Here is a 20,459-nt window from a genome sequence, read left to right as displayed (position 1 = left end):
CCCTGTGACAGCTCAAACTGGTACACTCAGTCTTCACACCAGCCATCAAGCTCTGTGTCAAAATGTGGAATATCAGCCAAGCCACCTTAACCTCTCTCATATATGTGCCTGGAATATTCCTGCATTGGTTCTGAAGAATTGACAAGACATTCCCAGATGGCTGTTTTTACATTGTTGCTAAGTTATTCAGCTGTTCAAGTCTGGTTGCTTGTTAAGGCTGATCGGTCATTTGGGGATAAGGATCTGAGAGAGGTTTTAATTTTAAAAAATAATTTCACCGTTTCAGGAAGAAAAGGAAAGAAGCAACCAAACCTGTCAGAAACAAAAAAATACTATCACAAACATCTCCATTTAGGATATATTAGAAAATCAGCTACAGCATGAAAATAGCATTGTTTAATTACTCCTACATCCAAAATAAAAGTGTCTGTTGATACAAAATGATGCTGCAGGCCCTGCTGATGCCAATTGCTGGGGGTTTTCCCTGCAGTTCAGCAATTCCAAACACAAAGGACTCCTTTTCTCCTACCCAGAGGATTTCAGTGCCAGAATGTGAGCAGTGAGCATCTGACACCTTCTACGTACATTTTAGTCACTTCGAGTGTCATTGGGAAATTTCAAGTTATTAGACATAATGTAAAGTTTATTTTACTGGATATTTGGACTGTTCTTTTAGTACTGTAAAATGCCCTGAATTCACTTGGGCTTATTTTGCAGAAATAATAGGACTTTCAAAGGTCAGTGATACTGTACAGATGGCAGGGAAAACAACAGAGAGGGATGTGCACTAAACAGATTCATAAAAGACACAGGATGCAAACAACAGTCAATGAAGTCTTGCATGGGTACAGTCAGAGGTTCTGCTACATCAGAATGTCTGCTGACAGTACCATTAAGACACTTGCTGGGTTTTGATCATAATAAAGCCCTTGTCTAGATAGCAATTGGGTGGATTTTGGTAGATCACCAAAGGTTTTCCAAGTATAAACTCTGCAGAACTGGGTCTGGTTTGGGTTTTTTTTTTTCATTCCATCTTACCAATTGCTTTTCTAATTATACAGCTTTGGAAAATGAACTCACTTTTTTTAGACCATGGCTAAGTAAGTGATGATCACAGCTGATGAGAGAAGTGTTGAACTGGTACATGCCCCCTAAATAAACCCAGTCTGGTGTTCAAAGCCTACAGCTGCTCACAGGTATCCAGAATGACTCAACACCTCTGCAAATCCAGCATCCTCTATTTATATTCCCCAGCAAGGATTTGGAAGCTGAACTTAAGGAAACTGAGTTGCAAAATGCTTCTCATAAAATTAATACTGTACATATAATAAATTTAAGCCTCTGCATAATGCAGAGGCTTAAAAATGTTGCTAAGTTTGAGAATTGCTCTTGTTTAAGTAAATAACCATTTTATTATTGTGGTAAGTCACTTCCAAACTGTGTTGGTGCTGATTAATGCACTTCTTAGATGTGTGGCAGGCACCAGAGGTGTCCATTAATTAGGGCTGCTGCACAGTCTGTCGTGTCTTATTGCTTAATTAATAAACATTAGCCAAGATATTGAACTTTCCAAGGAAACTAGTGTACTGATGAACAGACTGTGCTAAGAGTCTGGCTTGCTAATGCTCATGTGAGGGAAGGAAGATTTATATTCCATGCATTTGGTTTGTGGAACAGCTGTGAGTGAAGTCTACTGGGACACCTGTTAGAGGCCACCGTATAAATCAATGCGTGTTGCACAGCTCCAGTATTCAAAAAGAAGGCAAAAAATGAAAAGAATATTTAATGGGTTGTAATTGGTATGCAAGGAAACTACTGCAGCAAACAGAATAAAACTCCTTACCCTCCTGAAAGTTTCTTGTAATACTGAAAAAACCCAACTTACCCTAATATAGCTCTTTCAACTGAGAGATATCAAAACACTTGGCAGGCGCCTGGGATTGGCTCTGCACCATGAGGCAGCAGCAGCTGCCTCTCCCTCCTGGTAGATTTTTCAGATGTCACAGGACAATGTCCCTCTGGACTCTCTTCTGTCTCAGTCTCATTAGAAAAGCTGTCAGTTAACTTTTGGAAGCAAGAATCCCTGTTACTATTAATAATGAAACTATCAGGAAGGTTACAGCTTCATTTTCAGATGGCATTTTCGCCAGTTGCCAATTAATTTGAAATTGCACATGTATAAATTTTGTGTAGAAGCAGAAGAATAGAATATTGCTCAGACAGTAGAAGAATAAAAAACTGCTCAGACAATCATAACCAATATGTAATATTACATAACCAATATGTAATATTAACTCTGTTAATATTCAAACTTCACAGCTATGTGTAGCATCAAACAAGCTGTTGCTGTGCCCTTCCTGTAGATGCAGATTTCATGATTGATGTTGTGCATTGTCAGCCTTACACTGACAAGGGGAAAAGGCATATGAGGGGAGTTAACATACAAAATCTTTACATGTTTTATAATATGCAGTTTTCTTTTACAAAGAAAAACTTAATACTTCTTCCCTTTTAGGTACATGCATATCAGATTTCTCTGAACAGAGGGAGATGGGTGCTATGCATGTGGCAGAGCAAGAGCTAAAATAAATATATAAATAAATAAGGAACTAAAATGCTCTAATTTTTCCTTTGAGACTTGATTCCCATTGCAATATTAGACACTTATCACATCTTTACTCTTGCTTCTTAGAATCTAAAAATAATACTTGCCTCACAAGGGATACTAATGAGGCAATATTTCCAGTTTATTTTTTAAATGTGCTGGTATTAATGAGAAATTGTAATTATCCCAGTACCAGCTGGCATTTCTCTTCATACTGAAATGTTCCTTTTGAACAAGAGGGGAAAGAAAATGCACTGTGACTTCATTTTCAGAGATACGTTAAAATAAAGTGTGGCAGAGAAAATATATCTGGAAATTTATGGTTGATTCTGGGTTTTTCCTGAATAAATTACTTCAGCAAAACCTCATCAGTCCTCTATTGTTGTGTTGAGCAAATGCTATATATCTCTGAAAAGTAGAGCAGCTTTTCTGTTGCCTTAAAAACAAAATACATTTCATAAATTCCACATTTGCAACAGGCACAGTTAAATGTAAAAAAATTCAGAATCTGCATTTCTGGCCTGCTAAGGATGGCCAGTACCAACTAAGCTCTGCCCCTCTGTGTCAGGAGTGTTTTATGAACCTACTTCTGACAAACTGAATATTGAGAAATTGAGATACATTAGTAAAAAACAGAAAAATAAATGTGAATAAAATTCCATGCACGCGGTTGAGTTTTGCCCATCCTGAATCTGTGGGGGCATTTTTATCACTGGGAGACAAGGTTCTGAAGGAAATATTTCCCTGGCAATGGGATGGTGGCATTTTTTCCTGTAACAGCAGCGTGTGCATTACCAGGTCTCCTGTGTTTATAAAACAGACAAGCAGCTGTGAGCAGCTACAAAAGGCTCCTTCCATTCCCTGCCATGCCATCAAGGGGAGCTCAGGTCCTAACGTGGCTTCCTCACTCTTATTTTATTTACATATTGCTTGCAGCATGAGCATTAGGCATTGCTGAGCAGAGCCAGCATTAATTCAGAATTCAAATAGAGAACGGGGATATATTCCAGGATAATAAGATTGAATATATTGAAGGCAGAGCTGGTGCTGTAAAACATTGATTTGCTGTAAACAGTTTAATGTAGCCCCTTCCAGCTGCATTAATGTGTCTGCAGCATGTGCATACATCTGTGTGAAAATGATTGATGTCTCCTTGCGGCCCTGTGGGTATCAGGGCAGCAGGTATGTTCCTCCTAAGTGCCCTGTGTGGTTATAAATACTGTGTGCAATCATTTCTACATTAGCAGACATTTAGCACTGGCTGGATTTTTGTGTGGGAGGGTTTTGCATGTGTGCTAAGGCTGGTCGTTTTCCTAGCGTCATTTTTGATCAGCCACTGACTAGGTTTGCATTCCTTTTTATACAAAAAGAATCCTGACTGTGTAATTTGTAACATCATCCCCACTGCTACCGCCACTCATTGCAGAACCTCCTGACCTTCTCTTGTGTTTTTTAGACCTTACACAGGATGAATCCATGTAAGCTGTTATGAATCCATGAAGCTTTCCATGCTGCTACTCTTCTTTTCAATCAATGTTTTTTGCTACCCATGTTACTAAAAATGAGCTTTCCTTCGACTTGGATCAACATGTGATTTACATGATTTTCATACATGTGATTTACCTGTGGCAGCAGATCTGCTTCTTTCTGAATCTTTACCAAACACACTTTCTGTATCTGCTGAACCTAAAGGTCTCACACACTTTAGGGTAATACCATCATTTTATTAACTTTTGTTCAGTCACAAACATCTCAGACACCCAGGTTTCTGAGGGAAACTGCACAAAATAACATTGCTGTAACTTGGTGTGGGGGACATTGCCAAAATTAATCACACTCTAAGGTTTAGCAGAACCATGTGAATACCAAGTAAATTGTCAGGTGCCACGATGTGTATTTGTGGTGCTTGATTGTATTGGGGTGTTGCTACACACAAACACTGTGTCAAAATGCAAATATTAGAGCATGGTGGGATGCAGGGGTCGTACCAGGTAAGTGTGTGGTCCCCTGAAAGGAAAAATAATATTGGTGAATTCTTTGCTCCGTTCCCGCTTTCTTAGCTGTTCGAAGAGGATGACCAGTGACTCTAAAAAAGTTCCTACTGTGTTTCACATGCCTACAAAATATTTCCTGTCTCCTACAAAATATTTCCCCTGCCAGTCTTGATTCTCCAAATGAAGCCCCAGCAATGCATGAAGTGAGGGTGGCTGTGCCATGGATAATTTATCATCCCTGGTTTCTAATTATCAGTGTCACACTGTCCTTTCAGCATTTAATGCCTGGTAACCATAGAGATTTCTGTATTTCTGTAGGTTATCCTGTCCATTGAAGAGGGCTACAGGCTCCCAGCTCCCATGGGCTGCCCAGCATCACTTCACCAGCTGATGCTTCACTGCTGGCAGAAGGAGAGGAACCTCCGTCCCAAGTTCAGTGACATTGTCACCTTCCTGGACAAGCTGATCCGCAACCCCAGCACCCTTCACACCCTGGTGGAGGATGTCCTTGTGTAAGACCCTTTTGTTGCATTCTGGTTTTTCATAACACATGGTGGCTAATATTATATGGTTTAGGGCATTAGGCAGGGGTGGGAGAACCACAAAGTTCTGAGTTCATAAAGTCACGCAGGTTCAAATAGTTTTAAGCCCCTTTTAAGGTTTGCCTCCTTGTTAATTCAAGGAGGTTCTTTTCTCAAGCCATGCAGATTATATTAGGCTTTTTTATTATTATTTTTTGTCTGAGTTCTGTTTGTGCATTATCTATCCTTAATCTTTGTGAGTCTCTTTGTTCTTTGTGTGTGTGTGTGTGTGTGTGTGTTTTGCCTATGTGCTTGTTTTCTCTTTGTAATTTTTTTTCTCCATTCAGCAGCCTGTCTCTCCATCTGACAGTGCTCAAGCAATTTGTGAACTGCCTTGGAGTAATATCCTGCAGAAAGTAGCTGTGTCTTAGCTTGCTAAATCTTTATTTTCTGCAGCAGAATGGCAGCAGTGACCAAATAAGCAACTATGCTGTTACCATCCCACAACAAATTCTTGATAATGTTGCCCAGGGTTTTTTCTTTTTCATTAATAATGTTTCAGAAATGAATGCAAACACAAGATAAGCAAGGCTGCAGTGGAAGAATTTGTCAGTATTTGTAGGCTTATTGATCCAAGCTGTCCCTGCATATATCAGCTGAAATCAGCAAAGGTCCAGGTGGCCTCACTCTCTTCAGTCACTGAGAGTCACCTTAAGATAAGATAAAGGTGCTTTCATGGAGACCCCCTGGGCTTTGAAAGGGTTCCCAAGCCCGGAGTGGGGCTTGCTGAGAACCTTTAAATGTTTTTGACAAGGGCTGAGCAACAAGGCAAAATTGGGGCTGGTACCTTGCTGTGGGAAAGGCTGAATGGAGACGTTGGTAAGAAAACCTGGAGAGAGGGCTGCAGCCATTTCATCAACACAGACCAGGGAGACTTGTGGGACCAAATATCCATGCCCTAGAGTTAGCATCCTCCATGGGTGTATGAATATAAATATAAATATGTATGACTTGCTATTTGTACCTGGATCACTTTATTTAGCATCAGAGTAATGTATTTTTATCTCTTTATTTAAATCATAACTTAGGGTCTAAAATACTTATGCTTTATTGAACTATGACTGACTTCACCTGCTTGTGAAAGCTTTTTCCCATTCATCTGAGAATGCTTGATGCAGTTGTTGGGTAACCTTCTATGGAATCATAGAGTAACTCAGATGGGAAGGGACCATGGTAGATCTTTAATTACAGTTTGTACTTAACAGTGTTCTCCTGTCCTTCAGCTTCTCCCTCTTTCATTCTGATAATATGAATGAAAATCACTGTACTTACTGCATTTGATATGTGTGGGTGAAACTTGGTTCATTAAGATATGAGGCTGTGTTGCTTCCTACATTAATTCATGTTCTATCAGTAAATGTAGGCTGGCTTTTGCTGTCTAAATTTTCATTTACAACATTTACAACGAATTGTGTCTTTCTTCTAAAGACTATCACAAAGCTTTTAGAAACAGCAGTGTGCATTTTCTGCATTTTTTCATACAATTTCTCTACATAAAATGCATAAAGCAAGTGGAAGTTGTGAGCCCTCCAAATGTGGCACACAACAGAAGACTGGAAATCAGTGCCCCAAAATTACAATCTTTTTTTTTTCCATCTTTCTGTTTCAGTTGTGATAATATTAGGGGAAAGAGCTCAAAAATAAATGTGACTAAATTGGCTCCTTCCATTTTATTTGCTCCTTTATGTAATTCTATGTAAAAGCAAAGATAAGACATTTTATTCTTTTGGCTTCTTTTAGGGTGAGTTTTAGCTTTTGAGTACTGTAATCAAAGTGTTCCTGTAGCATAATGGTATCACAATGAGGCGCCATCTGGGGTGGGGTGGTTGTAGGTAAATGTAAAAATCATCTCATGGTGGTTTAATTTCCTAAATTGCATCTAATGCTAAATTTTCATTGTCCTCTACAGTGAATATCAAAAAATTATTATAACCCTGAACATGTTGATCTGCAGGGAAACGTTTTGGGGAACAAAAAGAAGTGCAGTGGGAGAGGCCTATTCCTCAGTGTGTTACTGAGCTGCAGTTCTTTAATAAAATGTGTTGTTTAAGTAGTGCAGCTTGGCAGACTGAAGTGATTTATAAGTTTTAGACAAGAGGTTAAAGAGATGCTCAGTTAAGGTCTGACCTTTACAGCTCAGACTCCTCTCTCATTCCTTCTGCCTTTTAGTAAAAGCTATGTCAACCAGGGTAAATTGGGTGTCATATTTTGTATTGCTTGGTAACCTTTGCTTTTTTTTTTTTGTTTGTTTTGTTTACAGAATGCCAGATTCACCTGGTGAAGTTCCAGAATATCCTTTGTTTGTTTCAGTCAGTGACTGGCTGGATTCCATAAAAATGGGTCAGTATAAAAATAACTTCATGGCAGCAGGTTTCACAACTTTGGATATGGTTTCAAGAATGAATATTGAGTAAGTATATAATCTATTATCCCTACAGTGACAAATTAATTTGAATTTGAATGCTGCAGGCACACAAATATTGTAGAGTATGGAACAGTGCTTTCATTTCCTTTCCTTCCTCAGCTCACAAAAGACAAATACAGTTATTTAGCAAAACAACACAAGAGATGTATGATGTGGAGACCTAGAATTGATAGATCCACTCTGTGACCACACCAAACAAAACCAAATGCCAGGGATGAGTGTGTTTCTTGGGGAATCAGTTTTGATCTAGACCACTGAAATCAGTGGCAAAAATATTTTCTTACGTTGCTATTAATATCATCAAGACTTTATCAGCCCTAATAATGAAATTGTTCCGACCATCCCTGACACCACCCTGTGGTTTTTTAATGCAAACCCTGCACTCAGTACAGAAGTGTTTGGGCTAACTGTGGATTCATATGGTAGTATGATGATGGGATCTGTTTTGCTCTCTTTTCTTCCCATGAATTCCCAATCTCTTATTTGATGCTGGGGCTGCCTGTATTAATGGTAGCTGTGAGTTCAGCTTGAAGAATTTTACACGTAAAGTTAGGACTGACTTTCCCCCACATGCATCATTTCATATTCACCTACATGGAATTTCATCTACCACATTATGACATATTCACTTAATCTTGTGAGATCCTTCCAAAACTCTGCACAGCTGCCCCTTTCCCTTCCTACCCTGAACAATTCAGCTTCACCAGCTGAGTTGTTCCCCTCTTGCTCACCTGTTTTCCAGACTATTCACTGATTTGTTGAACAATAATGTTCAACATTATCCCAGGAGAGCTCCCTGCAGATTTATATCAATAACTGCTCTGTAAAACCTGACCATTTACTGCTAACCTCCTGTATTTAAGCCAGTTATTTAGTCATGCAAAGACCACACAATATTATACCCTATATTACACAGAAGTTGCTCCTCATTTTCATTATAAAGCTTTTGTGAGGAATATTCCCTAAAGCTTTTGGAAATCCAAGTGAGGTGTATCAAATGGATCATCTGCATCCAGTGGAAACAAGTAATTTTGTAAAACAGAACTTTTATTTGCAAAAGCCATAGTGACTCAAGTAGCTCATTTATCCAAGCATCCAGTAATTTTGTACTTTGCTGTAGTTTCTCTTACTCCCTGTAATGATCACAGACTCACGGGTCTGTGGTTCCCCAGATCTTCCCTGGAAGCATTTTGTCTGGCACCATGCTCCATACTTCAGGCACCAAGAAATTTTTTAACATGTGGAGCACAGCTGGTAACTCCCTCTCTCACAGCCCTGATAGTAATTCTATTATTTCATCTTCACTTTCTTTTGGAACTTTTGCCTAAATATAATCTTGTCTGGACATGGGTTGCTGCTTGTTCTTACAGTTTTTCCTATAACCTCTCCTGCAGTCACTTTAGACAGATACTCTGGCAAGTCCCCCAGAAAGAATCTGGCATGGGAATCATTTCATTTTCTTCCACAGTGAATGTCAACTCAAATGGTTAAGTCTTCCAACAATGGCCATTCTTTCAGTGCTCTCCTATGCCCAAATCATCATTAGACTATAAACATTTTATGGCAAGTTTCTTGTACCCAGTGAGTTTGCAAAAAGATGTATTATAAGTTTTATTTTTTCTATTTCATTGTTGGGGTTGTTTTTTCTGTTTGCTCCTCAAGTTCATTTTTAGTCTGCTTTACTGTGCTTCTCCAGCTAATCTAAGGTTATCATCCTTTCTACTTTCTTTAGATACCATTTCAGCTTTTTGAGAGATTCCCTCTCTCTTCAAATAATTTGTGTTATTCGAGACCTGCTGACTTCTTTTTGTGCTTTATCAGGCCTTCCTTGATAATAAGCATTGGTCTTGCATTTCTAAAGCCACTCTCGACTGTGAAGCTTTATTCTTTACACTGACTCCTTTTAATTTCTCAGATGCTCAATATTTTTGCTGACCTCAAGTGTTGTCTGTCATGCCCCATGAGAATGTTAAGCCTAAGCACAGAATAGTTGCAAGCTCTGCAGTGGTTCCTCAGCTGGAGCATACAGATCTGGAGATCAGATGCAGATATCTGGAAGTGCACATCTGAAACCCATGAAGGCCATGCCTTATCCCATGAGCTCCTTTACTGGTTGGATCATCAAACAGTTTTTGAGGATAAACAGGCAATATCTGTCTATGTCCCAGTGTGGGATTTTCATAATGGACAAATCTGGCATATCTGAAGTTTCCTGTCCTCAGAGCCTCTGTGGTCTTTCTCAGCTCTTGCAGCTGGGCATGTTTATAGAAAAACTAAGTTGGTGGATTGTGCTGAGCTCTGGTGGCTGCTGACTTCATTCCTGCCAAAGAGTCGAGCCCTGTGGGAGACAAGAGCTACCCGCTCAGGGGTGCAGGGCTAGATGAGATAAGGGGGACTGGGAGGGAAATCAGGGTCAGTCTGGAAGATTCATTGCTAATTTGATCTTTAGATCATCTCTCACTGCCTCACTCACATTCCCCAAATCACCAGAAGCACCACCTCAGTTATTTCTGCCTCAGAACTGTGATACTGATTGTATAAGCCCCAGTCCTTTTCAGTATGAGTGGGAAACATTTGCTGCAATACCCATTACTAAAAATAGGCTATTGGAATTCACCTGATTAGTCCTTGAGATTTGGAAAGATTAATTGAGTATCACTAATAAGCCTCAGTATCACTAATTTAGAGCACTAAACACCAGTGCTCTAAATACATCTTTTTATTATATTCTTTTTCTTAAATGACTGTTTTCAAAAGTTGAAATGGACAGATGCAGAAAATTGGAACATTTGCAGCTTTCTCATATGCCGTGGCCAGGGAGGTAAACTGTCCTGGAGAAGAAGTCACCATATAATTATATTCTTTTGTGCACCAGAGGCTTTATTATATTTGCATCCAAGATGAAACTTTTTATCTTGCAGTGACATTAGAAGAATTGGAGTTGCACTCATTGGACACCAGAGACGAATAGTCAGCAGTTTACAGACTTTGCGGTTACACATGATGCACATACAGGAGAAAGGATTTCATGTATGAAAGTAATAGAAGCAACTGTGTTTTGTGCCTCAGCATTTCTAAAATGGAAAAATATTCTCATTCTTCCCTCCTGCTCTTCCCAACTCCAAGAACTGCAGTCTCCAGTTCAGACTGTACAAGTACTTCTGTGTTAATGCTTCCAAACCGGAATTTTTAATCACACTGCACAGCTCCTCCACCAGTTCTCTGCCGATAAAATCCTGGCCTACTGCAAGACTCTTGCTACACATTGATGAATAACTCAGCATGGATGTGTAACTTTGTATAACAGTATTTGGGAAACTTTCATGGACTTACTTGAAAGTAGTAATCTATTTGGCCTGGTGTGGCTTCTTTATCGATGTATTTAGAATTTGCTGGTAGATCAAAAAGTATTTGACTTCTTTCATGTTCTGTGACCATGTAACTTCCAACACCAAATGTGCAATCAAAAAGAAGTTTAACATAAATATTTATTTTATCTCTTAATTAAATCCAAAAGTATGTGTCCTATCATTATATTACTTTCTAATAGTTTGAATGCTGGTAAGCTGGTGCCTCAAAACATTAGTATTGTTTGCAGAAATGACTGATGATTTTATGTAGCAAGTTTTCATTGTGTGAATAATTGCAAGCATAGTGAGAGTAATCTGTTTGAAATCTTGAGGAAGGTTCTTGATTTTCAATTACTTTAGCACTCGACACTTTTTATGCTTTAAATTTTAGATTAGGTTGGAAAATTTGTTTATCCTTGGGATTCCTCACCACCCTACAAACCTTTTTTTTTTTTTTTAATGTAATACTCAGCATTTGCTTCTACTACTGGAAAACTGACCGCATGTAAAGCACGGTTGTCAGCTCTGTTGCAGACACACAGATTTCAGAAGAGCTTTCTGTTTCAAACATGCAGGTGTCTGCTGATGGATAGGGAATCATCTCCAGCAGCAGCAGCAGAGCTCAGAGGGCCAGCCATGGGTGGGGTGATGGGATCATTCCCGTGGGAGCAGGCTGGCCATGTCCTCTTCCAGCCAGGGCAGCAGTGCAGCCCCAGTGCTGCTGGAAGTTCCAGGCTGCAGGATGCAGTGACCTTGCACAAAGGCAGAAAAGGAGATGCCGGACAGCAGTGTGGTAACATGTTGCCTTGAGCCTACTTCTAACTGCTTTTAGAGGCTAAAAAGCAAACTCTGCTGAAATGGGGCTCTGGTCATTCCAGGCCAGATCTTCATTTAGTACAGATCTCTAAAGGAATCCGAGGTATTACCTTTAGAACCCTTCAATAGCCATATTTACATGCAAGGAAACGTCAGCAAAGGCCTAACATAATATTTGTACCTCTCTAAGACTTCCAGCTTCCATGTTTTGTTCAGACAACTGACACAGACGTGCTGGGCTACATTTCCAAACTCTTGCATGGGATATGCACTCCTGGGAGCAGGGGCAGGACCGCATGGCCGTGCTGTGGAACCCCGCGCAGATCTGCACCGCATGTCACATGTAACCTGGGCAGAAGCTTCTCTTCATTCCTGTGTCCTTCGAGGGCATCTTTGAGTTCTGTGGCATCCCAATGTACTCCAGGCATTGCAGCTCTTCTGTTACAACGTGCATTTGGGCTATCGGTATAATCTATGTGTATATCAAAATGAACTAACTGCTTTGTGTAATCATAATGGTGTTTACTGCTTCATTTACAGCTTGTAAATCACAAGGTGTTTCCTAAGTCTTGGAAAAGGCTGCCATTGTATATCAGTGACAAGGAATGAAAATCAGAAAGCAACTCAGAAAAAATTATGCTTCCAACCAGATCACAGAGTAAGACACGAGGCCTGATTTCTGTTGTCAATTTATGTTGGAATAATTGCATTAATTTAGGTGAGATAGCAGGAATGCACTAAGTAATTTTTTCTTTCTTTCATTAAAAAAAAAAAAGGCAGATGTAACTGAGGAAAGAGTTTTCTGAAGATCAGGAGCCACTGGTGTTCTACAATGCCAATTTGATGAGCTTGTTTAAAGAAGGGCAGCTTCAATCCTATTGTAGTTCCAAAGGTAATTTTGTCAGCAGGAGTATTCCCACTGAAGTCATCAGTCCAGCACAAGGATGTGAGTTTTGCAGGATCACAGCCCTTCAGTGGGGGAAAAAACCATTTGTTCTTTTCTGTGACTGTCACTCAAAAAATTCTGCCTGAATTCCACATCTGAATAATTTTTTGGTAGAGGTGCTCTTACAGAAAGAAAACCATACTTACCTGAAACCTTTTGAAAAAAATACCAACATACCACAGAGTAATTTAAAAGTGGATTTTAGTTCATCATTTTATTATCCATTTTGCCTATCATTGCTTCCATGGCCAACAACAGGACATCTCTGGAATGAGCCTTTCTCACAATTAAATCCATTACTGAGGAGGTAGGAGTCTGTTATTTGTTAATGGGGTTTCAAAATCATTCATAGCTGACCCAAACAATGTATGTGCACTTTTAGATAGTCTTTTGCCAGTTTTTTTTGTTCCTGGTAGTGAGGATGCAGAACTGACATGGTTATATGCATACAACCTGGATATATTTAATGAAAAATAATTTCTAAATTTATCGCACTAATGAAAATATTTTTTCAATAGAAAAAAATATAACAAAAGTAAAACATTTATTAATCGGATATATTTTTTATATAAACAAGAGTTTGGGTGACCAGAAAGAAAAGAAGAAGGGATTCTTTGAGTGAGCACATTTGTTAATAACATTGTAAATCCAGGGTTTTGTGGCTTTATTCAGCTTGTTTTTTTCTGTTGTTGTTCCTGTTGTGGTGCAGTATGACACTTTTCTAATAGTTATCTTGATGAAATTTACATTTTCCCCATTTTGGAAATGTTTTATTTGCTCTTGTGCTGCTTCCTAGTCTATTCTTGCTTTAGTTTAGCAATTTTTTCATCTTTTTTTAATTTAAAAACAAAACAAAAAAACCAACCCTAAGAGGTGTTATTTTTCAAATGTGAGCTTAATTCTGTGCAGGCCACAAATGTATATGTGAAATTAGAGTAACTTCCTTTGTTACAGGAAGTTCTTTCTTCATGAGAAAATTAGCTCTAATTATCCTGCATACTGCAGAGTGCAGCTGGAGTTTAAATTTGATAAATTAAAGCAAATTTAATAGGCTGGTTTTGAGAATCTGGCCCACACTACAGAGTGCTTCATGACTAAAAGTACCCATTGAAAGTTCACAAAATAAAGTGTGAACTATATGCAAGCAACAAAAAAAAAAGGTGTTATAACATGGATGTGTATAAAGAAATAATTCTAACCTGTTTCACTGCATTCAGTGACAGCTCATCCATTCAGGTAACTGTGCTGGGTCAGATGAATTTCATGCCTTAATTGTACCCAGTTGTTTTGCTGAACCTGTGAGACAGAGAGGGTCTTGTTCACCATGTTCATGGTGTCAAAACCGAACAAGGCACAGCAGAAGGTTTAGTAGAATTTACTCATGAGGTGTTTGCACATTGGAATTATTGAGAAACAATGGGAAGCCTTGAAGTGAAAGGAAGAGAATTGAGCCACGTAATTTAAATTTTTCTCAAGCAAAATTTATCCTTTTTGTTTCCCATTAATTTAAATCCAGTGTCTATCCAATAAAAGCTTAGAAAAATGCCATGCTTCAGGACATCAGACAGCATAAAGCAATCCTTTACTTGCAAATAATGCACTCAACAATAAATTAGTTAGTAAATTAGTCAAATAAATTGTGTCCAATATTCTGCTATTAGGTGTTACTTGGGTTATTCTGACACAGAGCTCATAGACTGCAGTACTTTGATTTTTGCATCACTTAAGACTGACTATCCATTTGCCATTTTTAATACGAGCCTAACACAGGGCTTCATTAATTTCTTTTTCAATGCAGATTCCTACAGGATTCAAAGATGGGTCATAAGTAACAAAGAGACCCCCTTTATGCAGAATCAGCTGAGATTTACCATGAGGAATAGCAGGGACTGTGGAGGTGCCTAGTGAGACTGCGTTACCCACAGCAATTTCCATGTCAGAATGACCCCATGGGACACATCAGCCACCAAGGTAAAGCAGCTCAGAACATTCTTGACCTTGTAGTGAAGAGCAGTTCCTCATTTCCAGCTGTCCCTGTTGTGAACTGCAGCAGTTGTGGAACTGTTTTAGCTCAGCTGATGGAATGGTTCTGTGGGACACGTTCTGGCAGCTCAGAATTCTCTTACAAACACAGGGTTCCTGCAACTCCCCTGTCATGGGCTCACTCTGTCTTGGAATATTCCTACAGAGAGTGAAAAGCAGGACTTGCCTCTAATCCAGCCCAACATTTCTTTAGTTAAAATAATTATAAAAGGTCTGTCTTCCATTGCATCTTCCAGGAAAAGCACTGAAAACAGAGACACTTGTGGCATTTGCACATGGTTGAGAACTCTGTATTCTGTTAAGCAGTTTCCTTCCAGAATACCCTTGTTCACCAATTGTAATGAATCTTTCCTGAATAAACAGCAAAGATAATTTCTTTTTTATAATAGTACTATAATTTTTTTTTTTGAGAATGAGGGAAAGATGTGGTGGGCTGGGCTAACTTGTAGTACAATAATGATCTTGAAATCTCCTGGAGAGAGAAATTAATAACTCCCCAAAACCTACATAAGGTAAAAAGGGAAGAACTGTCCATACTGTGCCAAGGAGCTCTAACAAAAACTAAAGTTGCATAATACAGTGCCAAGTACTTACAGCTGGCAAAATTTTCCACCATCATATCCTATATTTAGTAGTGCACACTGCCCATCCATGAGTGTTGCATATAATTCCTCAGATCATAGACCAGGATATGGTGAACATGTTGTGGTTATAAAATATTTGTTTTTATGTACATAGAGCATTATAAATAGAATGTATATCGTAAAATCACATTTTTCAAACCTACAGAATTAATTGCCAACAACACTAATGGGGTTTGTTTGCTTTTTAAAATTTTCATGGCATGCACTGTGGGTGTATAGTTCTTCCCAAAATTCCTTGGCTTGTTAGCTGGAAATGGACAGCCTCTCTTTTCCTCCACTGCTAGAAAAAGTCATTTTCAAACTGGCTCAGAGAAAGATGCCTGCTCACCCTTCTGCTGCCACCTCACCCAACCCCTTCCTGCAGATTCTCTTCCACTCAGCTAATTACTGTAGAAATTAGCGATCCCCAAGGGGAAGCAAGGTGCCCATGAGCCAGCTGATGCAAGATGGAGTCCATGCTATAAAGACTTTTCAGTTCCTCTCCTGAAATCACCAAAGATGTTTGCAGAGTATATAAATTATTTTCTTTTACATGACCATTTATGGACACCTAGGAGGTTAAAATGAGGGAAATTTTCAAGGGCATGTAAGTAGGGATAAGCCAACATATAACACAAAAAGATAAGCTGATTTTTAGAAGGGAAAAAGAACAACAACAGTTGATGAAAAACCTAAGGTTAAAAATGGATTAAAGTATATTTCCATATTTTATATGTGAAATAAGATAACACCAGTTCAGTGGAATTTGTGTGTATATTTCTTTAAATATCCTGCATGAGTATATCTTACTTTCCTTTCCTGCAAGAGATTTCCCAAGTACTTATCTCTTCCAGAAAGGTTTAGCATATTATCTGATATTTTCATACCTGAATAATTAAACTGGAATTTTAAAAATGCAAGTTCTGACAGTGAAGATATGGGGGGAACAATAGAATTAAGAGGTTCAGTCTCAAAGTAATTGAAAGTTTTCACATCTACTCTGCTTTGTTCTTGTCCAAAATTTTTACCTGTATCTCTCTGAGAACTTTGACTAGCTCTGCACACATCTCAGTGCCACCTCAGAAACTCCTGAATCTGTAAATGGTTCTAGTTTGTGCAGCTAAATTCATATAAAAAGGCTGATTTGACATGGGACTTTATAGAAGACTAGAGTTAGGTATAATAAAAAATCAAAATCCCTATAAAATATCTGTAAGACACCATGAGATAAGATATTTTGCCTTATTATACCATCACCTCTTCATTTCTGACAGTTCAGTGAAGAGCTGGTCAGCAGCAGCCTGTATGTTGAGTGGTATAACCCTGAGACTGAAAACCCACAAATCAAAGAGAAACCCAGGTCTGTGCATTCTGAACTATGGGATGTCAAAGGACTCCAGAGAAAGTAACCTTGAATCTGGAATCTGGAAAATCAGGATTGGGAGAAATCTGCTTTGGAACCCAAATATTCCTTTCTGGTTGTGGATGATGGAAAAGTGCCCAATGAAACAGTCTAGGGACTATTTTCATAATATCATCACCACATAATGTCCTGAACAGGTACAGTTGTCATAATTAATATTGGAAAGTCCAGCTGACAGAATTCTGAATGACTAATTGTTCAGCTACATACTGGCTTTCTTGAGAGGAACCTAAATATATAATAAAACATAGAAATCTCTAGTTAATATTGGCTTAGAAACTGAGTTTTCAGTTTTATCGCATTCAGATTGGTTTTAACTGAAAATTATTAATAGGAAAAATGAAAAGCATAATAGGATTATTATTTTCTCCTGTTAGAAGCTGGGTGCTCTGAGCTGTATAACTTACCATCACAGTCTCTTTGTGTAAAATAGGATTAGCTGAAAAAGACAAAGTGCAGCCAGTGTTCCAAATCTGCAGATTATTTGTCACTAATTGTCAGTTTAGGAAGTTCTATTTTTGTTTTGGGCAAGTTCTGCTCTACCACACCCTGTATTTCCAAATCCTGCTGAATGACTTTAATGAGCATCTCGATTAATTCCTGGGAGAGTGATGTGACTGTGAGGAATTAAAAGTTTCTGTGTTAATAGGCAATAATGTTGCTGTGATCTAAAATCACGAGAGTTTGTTACTGACTTCCATGGCAGTGGGATAAGCCCAATGTGCAGATTTTCTGTAGGTAGGCTCTAGCTCTGCAAACAGACTCTTTTCCTGCACCCCACTACTGTCATGGTTAATTTCTTGTTAGAGAACCAGCATTTATTGGGACATGAGCTGTCTTGTTGTTCAAATAGATTGCTAAAAGGTTTTGCTGGTTTTAATTATTCTATTGAAGCATTTCAGGTTGAGATGTAGGTTGGTCCCTCAGGGCATGATCCAAAGTCAGCTGTATCCATAAGAAGAGGTCAAGGGAGTGAAACAGGTTTTGAATCAAAGATTTCTACAGATGTTCCAGGAACAGATGGCCTCATGTAATGGGGAGAAGAGAGTGCACTGAGCCTAAAAGAAAGGCTGCTACCTCAGGGATGTGATCAAGTAAGCTGTGGTTACTTTCAACGTGGAAAAAGTAAAATGCAAGGTACAAAAGTTGGGTGCTGCAGTGTTTGTTGTTTTCTCTGGCTTGGATGGTCAACTCTGACTTTGGAGTTAGTTACCTAAATGACCTACACATCTAATAGGGTATCTAGCAGAAATTGTTTGGCTTTGTGGGGTTTTTCTCCCCAGATAATTTCCCAGACTTGTGGATTTAAATTCAGGATGAAACCAGCAGCCCCATCAAACAAACAGAACTTCTAAAACAAAAGGGACTTTTATATTTTTATTCTTTCATAAATCAGGATGCAATATGGTCTCCCTTTCAAAATACAAGTTCTGACTGATGATTTCCCTCTTTGAACAAGTTGTTTCATACTCCTGGTGCACTGCAGTCGAAGTTTTCAGATTTGCAAGTTAATGAATGGCACAATAGCAAATAAAATAACGAATGTCCTCTTCGTGGTTCCATTTTCTGGATTCTTTTACTAATTCCCTATCTGGAGAAAACCATCCCACTCCAAGATTCCTAATAAGGAAACCTGTAAGCATTTTACATCTTAATGGCCATGATTCCCTATCTGCCTCTCCCCAAGTGAGCTTTGAATTGGCAGTGTAGTTTTTTACTACCATTTCTTCTGCAGTAATTTCTTCTACCCACTCCTCTAAGTAAGGCTGAGATGTCTATTTCACACTGAAAGTGGGAAAAGTTGTTTCTTTGTTAACTCTGGTGACAGGATTCAGTGTTTGTTGCTCTTACCCAGAGCCTTCCATCTGCTTCTGTGGAGGCCAACATCAACATTCCCTGGTGGTATCAGTTACATCACACACAGCGCTGCCATGACTGAAAACCCAGAGGCATAAAAAGGGCTCATTCTTCTCTGGGGTGGTGGAAATCCTCCTGACTTCGGGAACTTCTCTGCACTTCTCAGGACTGCGCCTGCAGTTTAGCAAGAAAACATAAATCTTCAAAAGATCATGTGAAACCCTCTTTACTGAAAGGCAATAGTTTATTTTCTAGCAAAGCAACATTCATTGATTTAGCTGCAATTAACAGTTTTCATTTTGTCATCACTTTTTTAAAGAAAAACGAACCACTTGGACTTTCAGAAAAAAAAATACAAAAATAATATTTTGCTACCTTCCAAACATTAGCTTTGATTTACTTTTGGAAGATAACGTGGTTGGTATGTTTTCTCAGGACAGCCTCTATCTATTTCTGTGTGTTGGTTTTAAATGTATCTGAATTAAAAGGGGTTTTAATCTCTGTCTCTTCTGTGAAATTAGATTGTACAAAACTAAATATGACTGCTCTTCATAGTTTGCTGTTCTAGCATAGCCATAAAATGTATCAATGTATGTGTATATATGAATAAATATTTGATGACAGACACTTTAGATTATATATTTAAGCAGCCATGTCAAAACTTCAGAGGTAGATGGCTTCAAAAGCAATGGTATAGTCATTATACTTGCAAATTATTTTACAAAATCAAACCATGGCCTCAGCACAGATCTCATATCCCTACCAGTAGTCTGAAACCCACCTTTTCTTTAAAGACCCCTGCTAAAGGTTTGTTTTGCCATTGCTTCTTTAAGCGAGACATATTTGAATAATGACAACTGCCCGTGGCTCAGTCCTCAGCCCTCATCTCCCAGCAGAGCTGCCCTGGCGCTGCAGTTCCAGAGGCTCTGGGCTCCAGCTCCGTGGTCTGAGCTCTGGGAGATGAACATTGCACAGCCAGTGTCGGTGCTTCCCCCTGGGACTGCCTCACTCCCCAAAATTCCTTTTATTCACCTAATTCATCTCCCATACACGTCCCACTGCCCTTTCTTTTCGCCTGTTTATAACGGTACTGTAGGAATATCCATGGAATAAAAAGCTTACCCTACTAATTTGCAGTCCCAAGGGGAATTTACATTAGACGTGAAGTTGTTATTATTTACTGAAAAGTGGTGTTCTCTTCTTTTCTTTATTATTATGATTCTATTCCTATGATACTATGATGTTTCATGTAAATTTTCATGTGCTGGCATGCCTACAAGTTAATAGTGTAATAGAATGCTCAGCTCTCAACATTAGAGTGTTTTTAAGGTGAATTGCATCACATATGCCATCTCTTTGCAGAAAGAATATGGGGTTTGGCAAAACTACCTGCTGAGCAACATAATGAGATTTTTGTACAAAGTACAAGTTATTGATTATTATTGTATTTTATTTTTCTATGATTTCCTAAGAGGCATTATCAGGTCTTACAGATGGGGTAAGCCTGTTTATTAAGATATTTATTAGCAAATAAAAGTTACAGTACTGGTGGTTATTTTTGAGTTAATGGTGTTTGTTTGGCCTTAAGTTACTAATATGATGATGCACAGTGAAGCCATACATGATCATGCAAAAAAACCCCAGCTGCTTAACACGGGGTGGTGTACTAATAAAGATGGACTGGCAATACTCTTCAACACCTGAGATGCTTTGAGGTGGTGTTGTTTTCTTCAGCTAAAAAATGCTCCTCTGTACTTACCACTGAGCATTTATGCTCAAAAAGCACACACAGTTCA

At 38.7% G+C, this 20,459-nt stretch overlaps 1 protein-coding gene across 5 annotated transcripts in view; it reads left to right on the top strand.

The window, feature by feature from the left end:
* The window catches only part of EPHA6 (EPH receptor A6), a 367,730-nt gene extending 347,512 nt beyond the window's left edge, over nucleotides 1-20,218 (top strand). For all 5 annotated transcript variants that reach the window (XM_074531375.1, XM_074531379.1, XM_074531363.1 and 2 more), the window contains 3 exons: nucleotides 4,918-5,111; nucleotides 7,441-7,590; nucleotides 10,527-20,218. In XM_074531375.1, coding sequence (XP_074387476.1) covers nucleotides 4,918-5,111; nucleotides 7,441-7,590; nucleotides 10,527-10,641 — 459 coding nt within the window. In that variant the 3' untranslated portion in view covers nucleotides 10,642-20,218. The remainder of the gene's footprint in view (nucleotides 1-4,917; nucleotides 5,112-7,440; nucleotides 7,591-10,526) is intronic.
* Nucleotides 20,219-20,459: the final 241 nt, after the last annotated feature.

Source organism: Zonotrichia albicollis, chromosome 2 (genome assembly GCF_047830755.1).
Source record: "Zonotrichia albicollis isolate bZonAlb1 chromosome 2, bZonAlb1.hap1, whole genome shotgun sequence".
Classification (NCBI taxonomy): domain Eukaryota; kingdom Metazoa; phylum Chordata; class Aves; order Passeriformes; family Passerellidae; genus Zonotrichia; species Zonotrichia albicollis.
The sequence above is the reverse complement of the archived record's forward strand: the minus strand, read 5'-3'. Positions and strand labels throughout refer to the sequence as shown.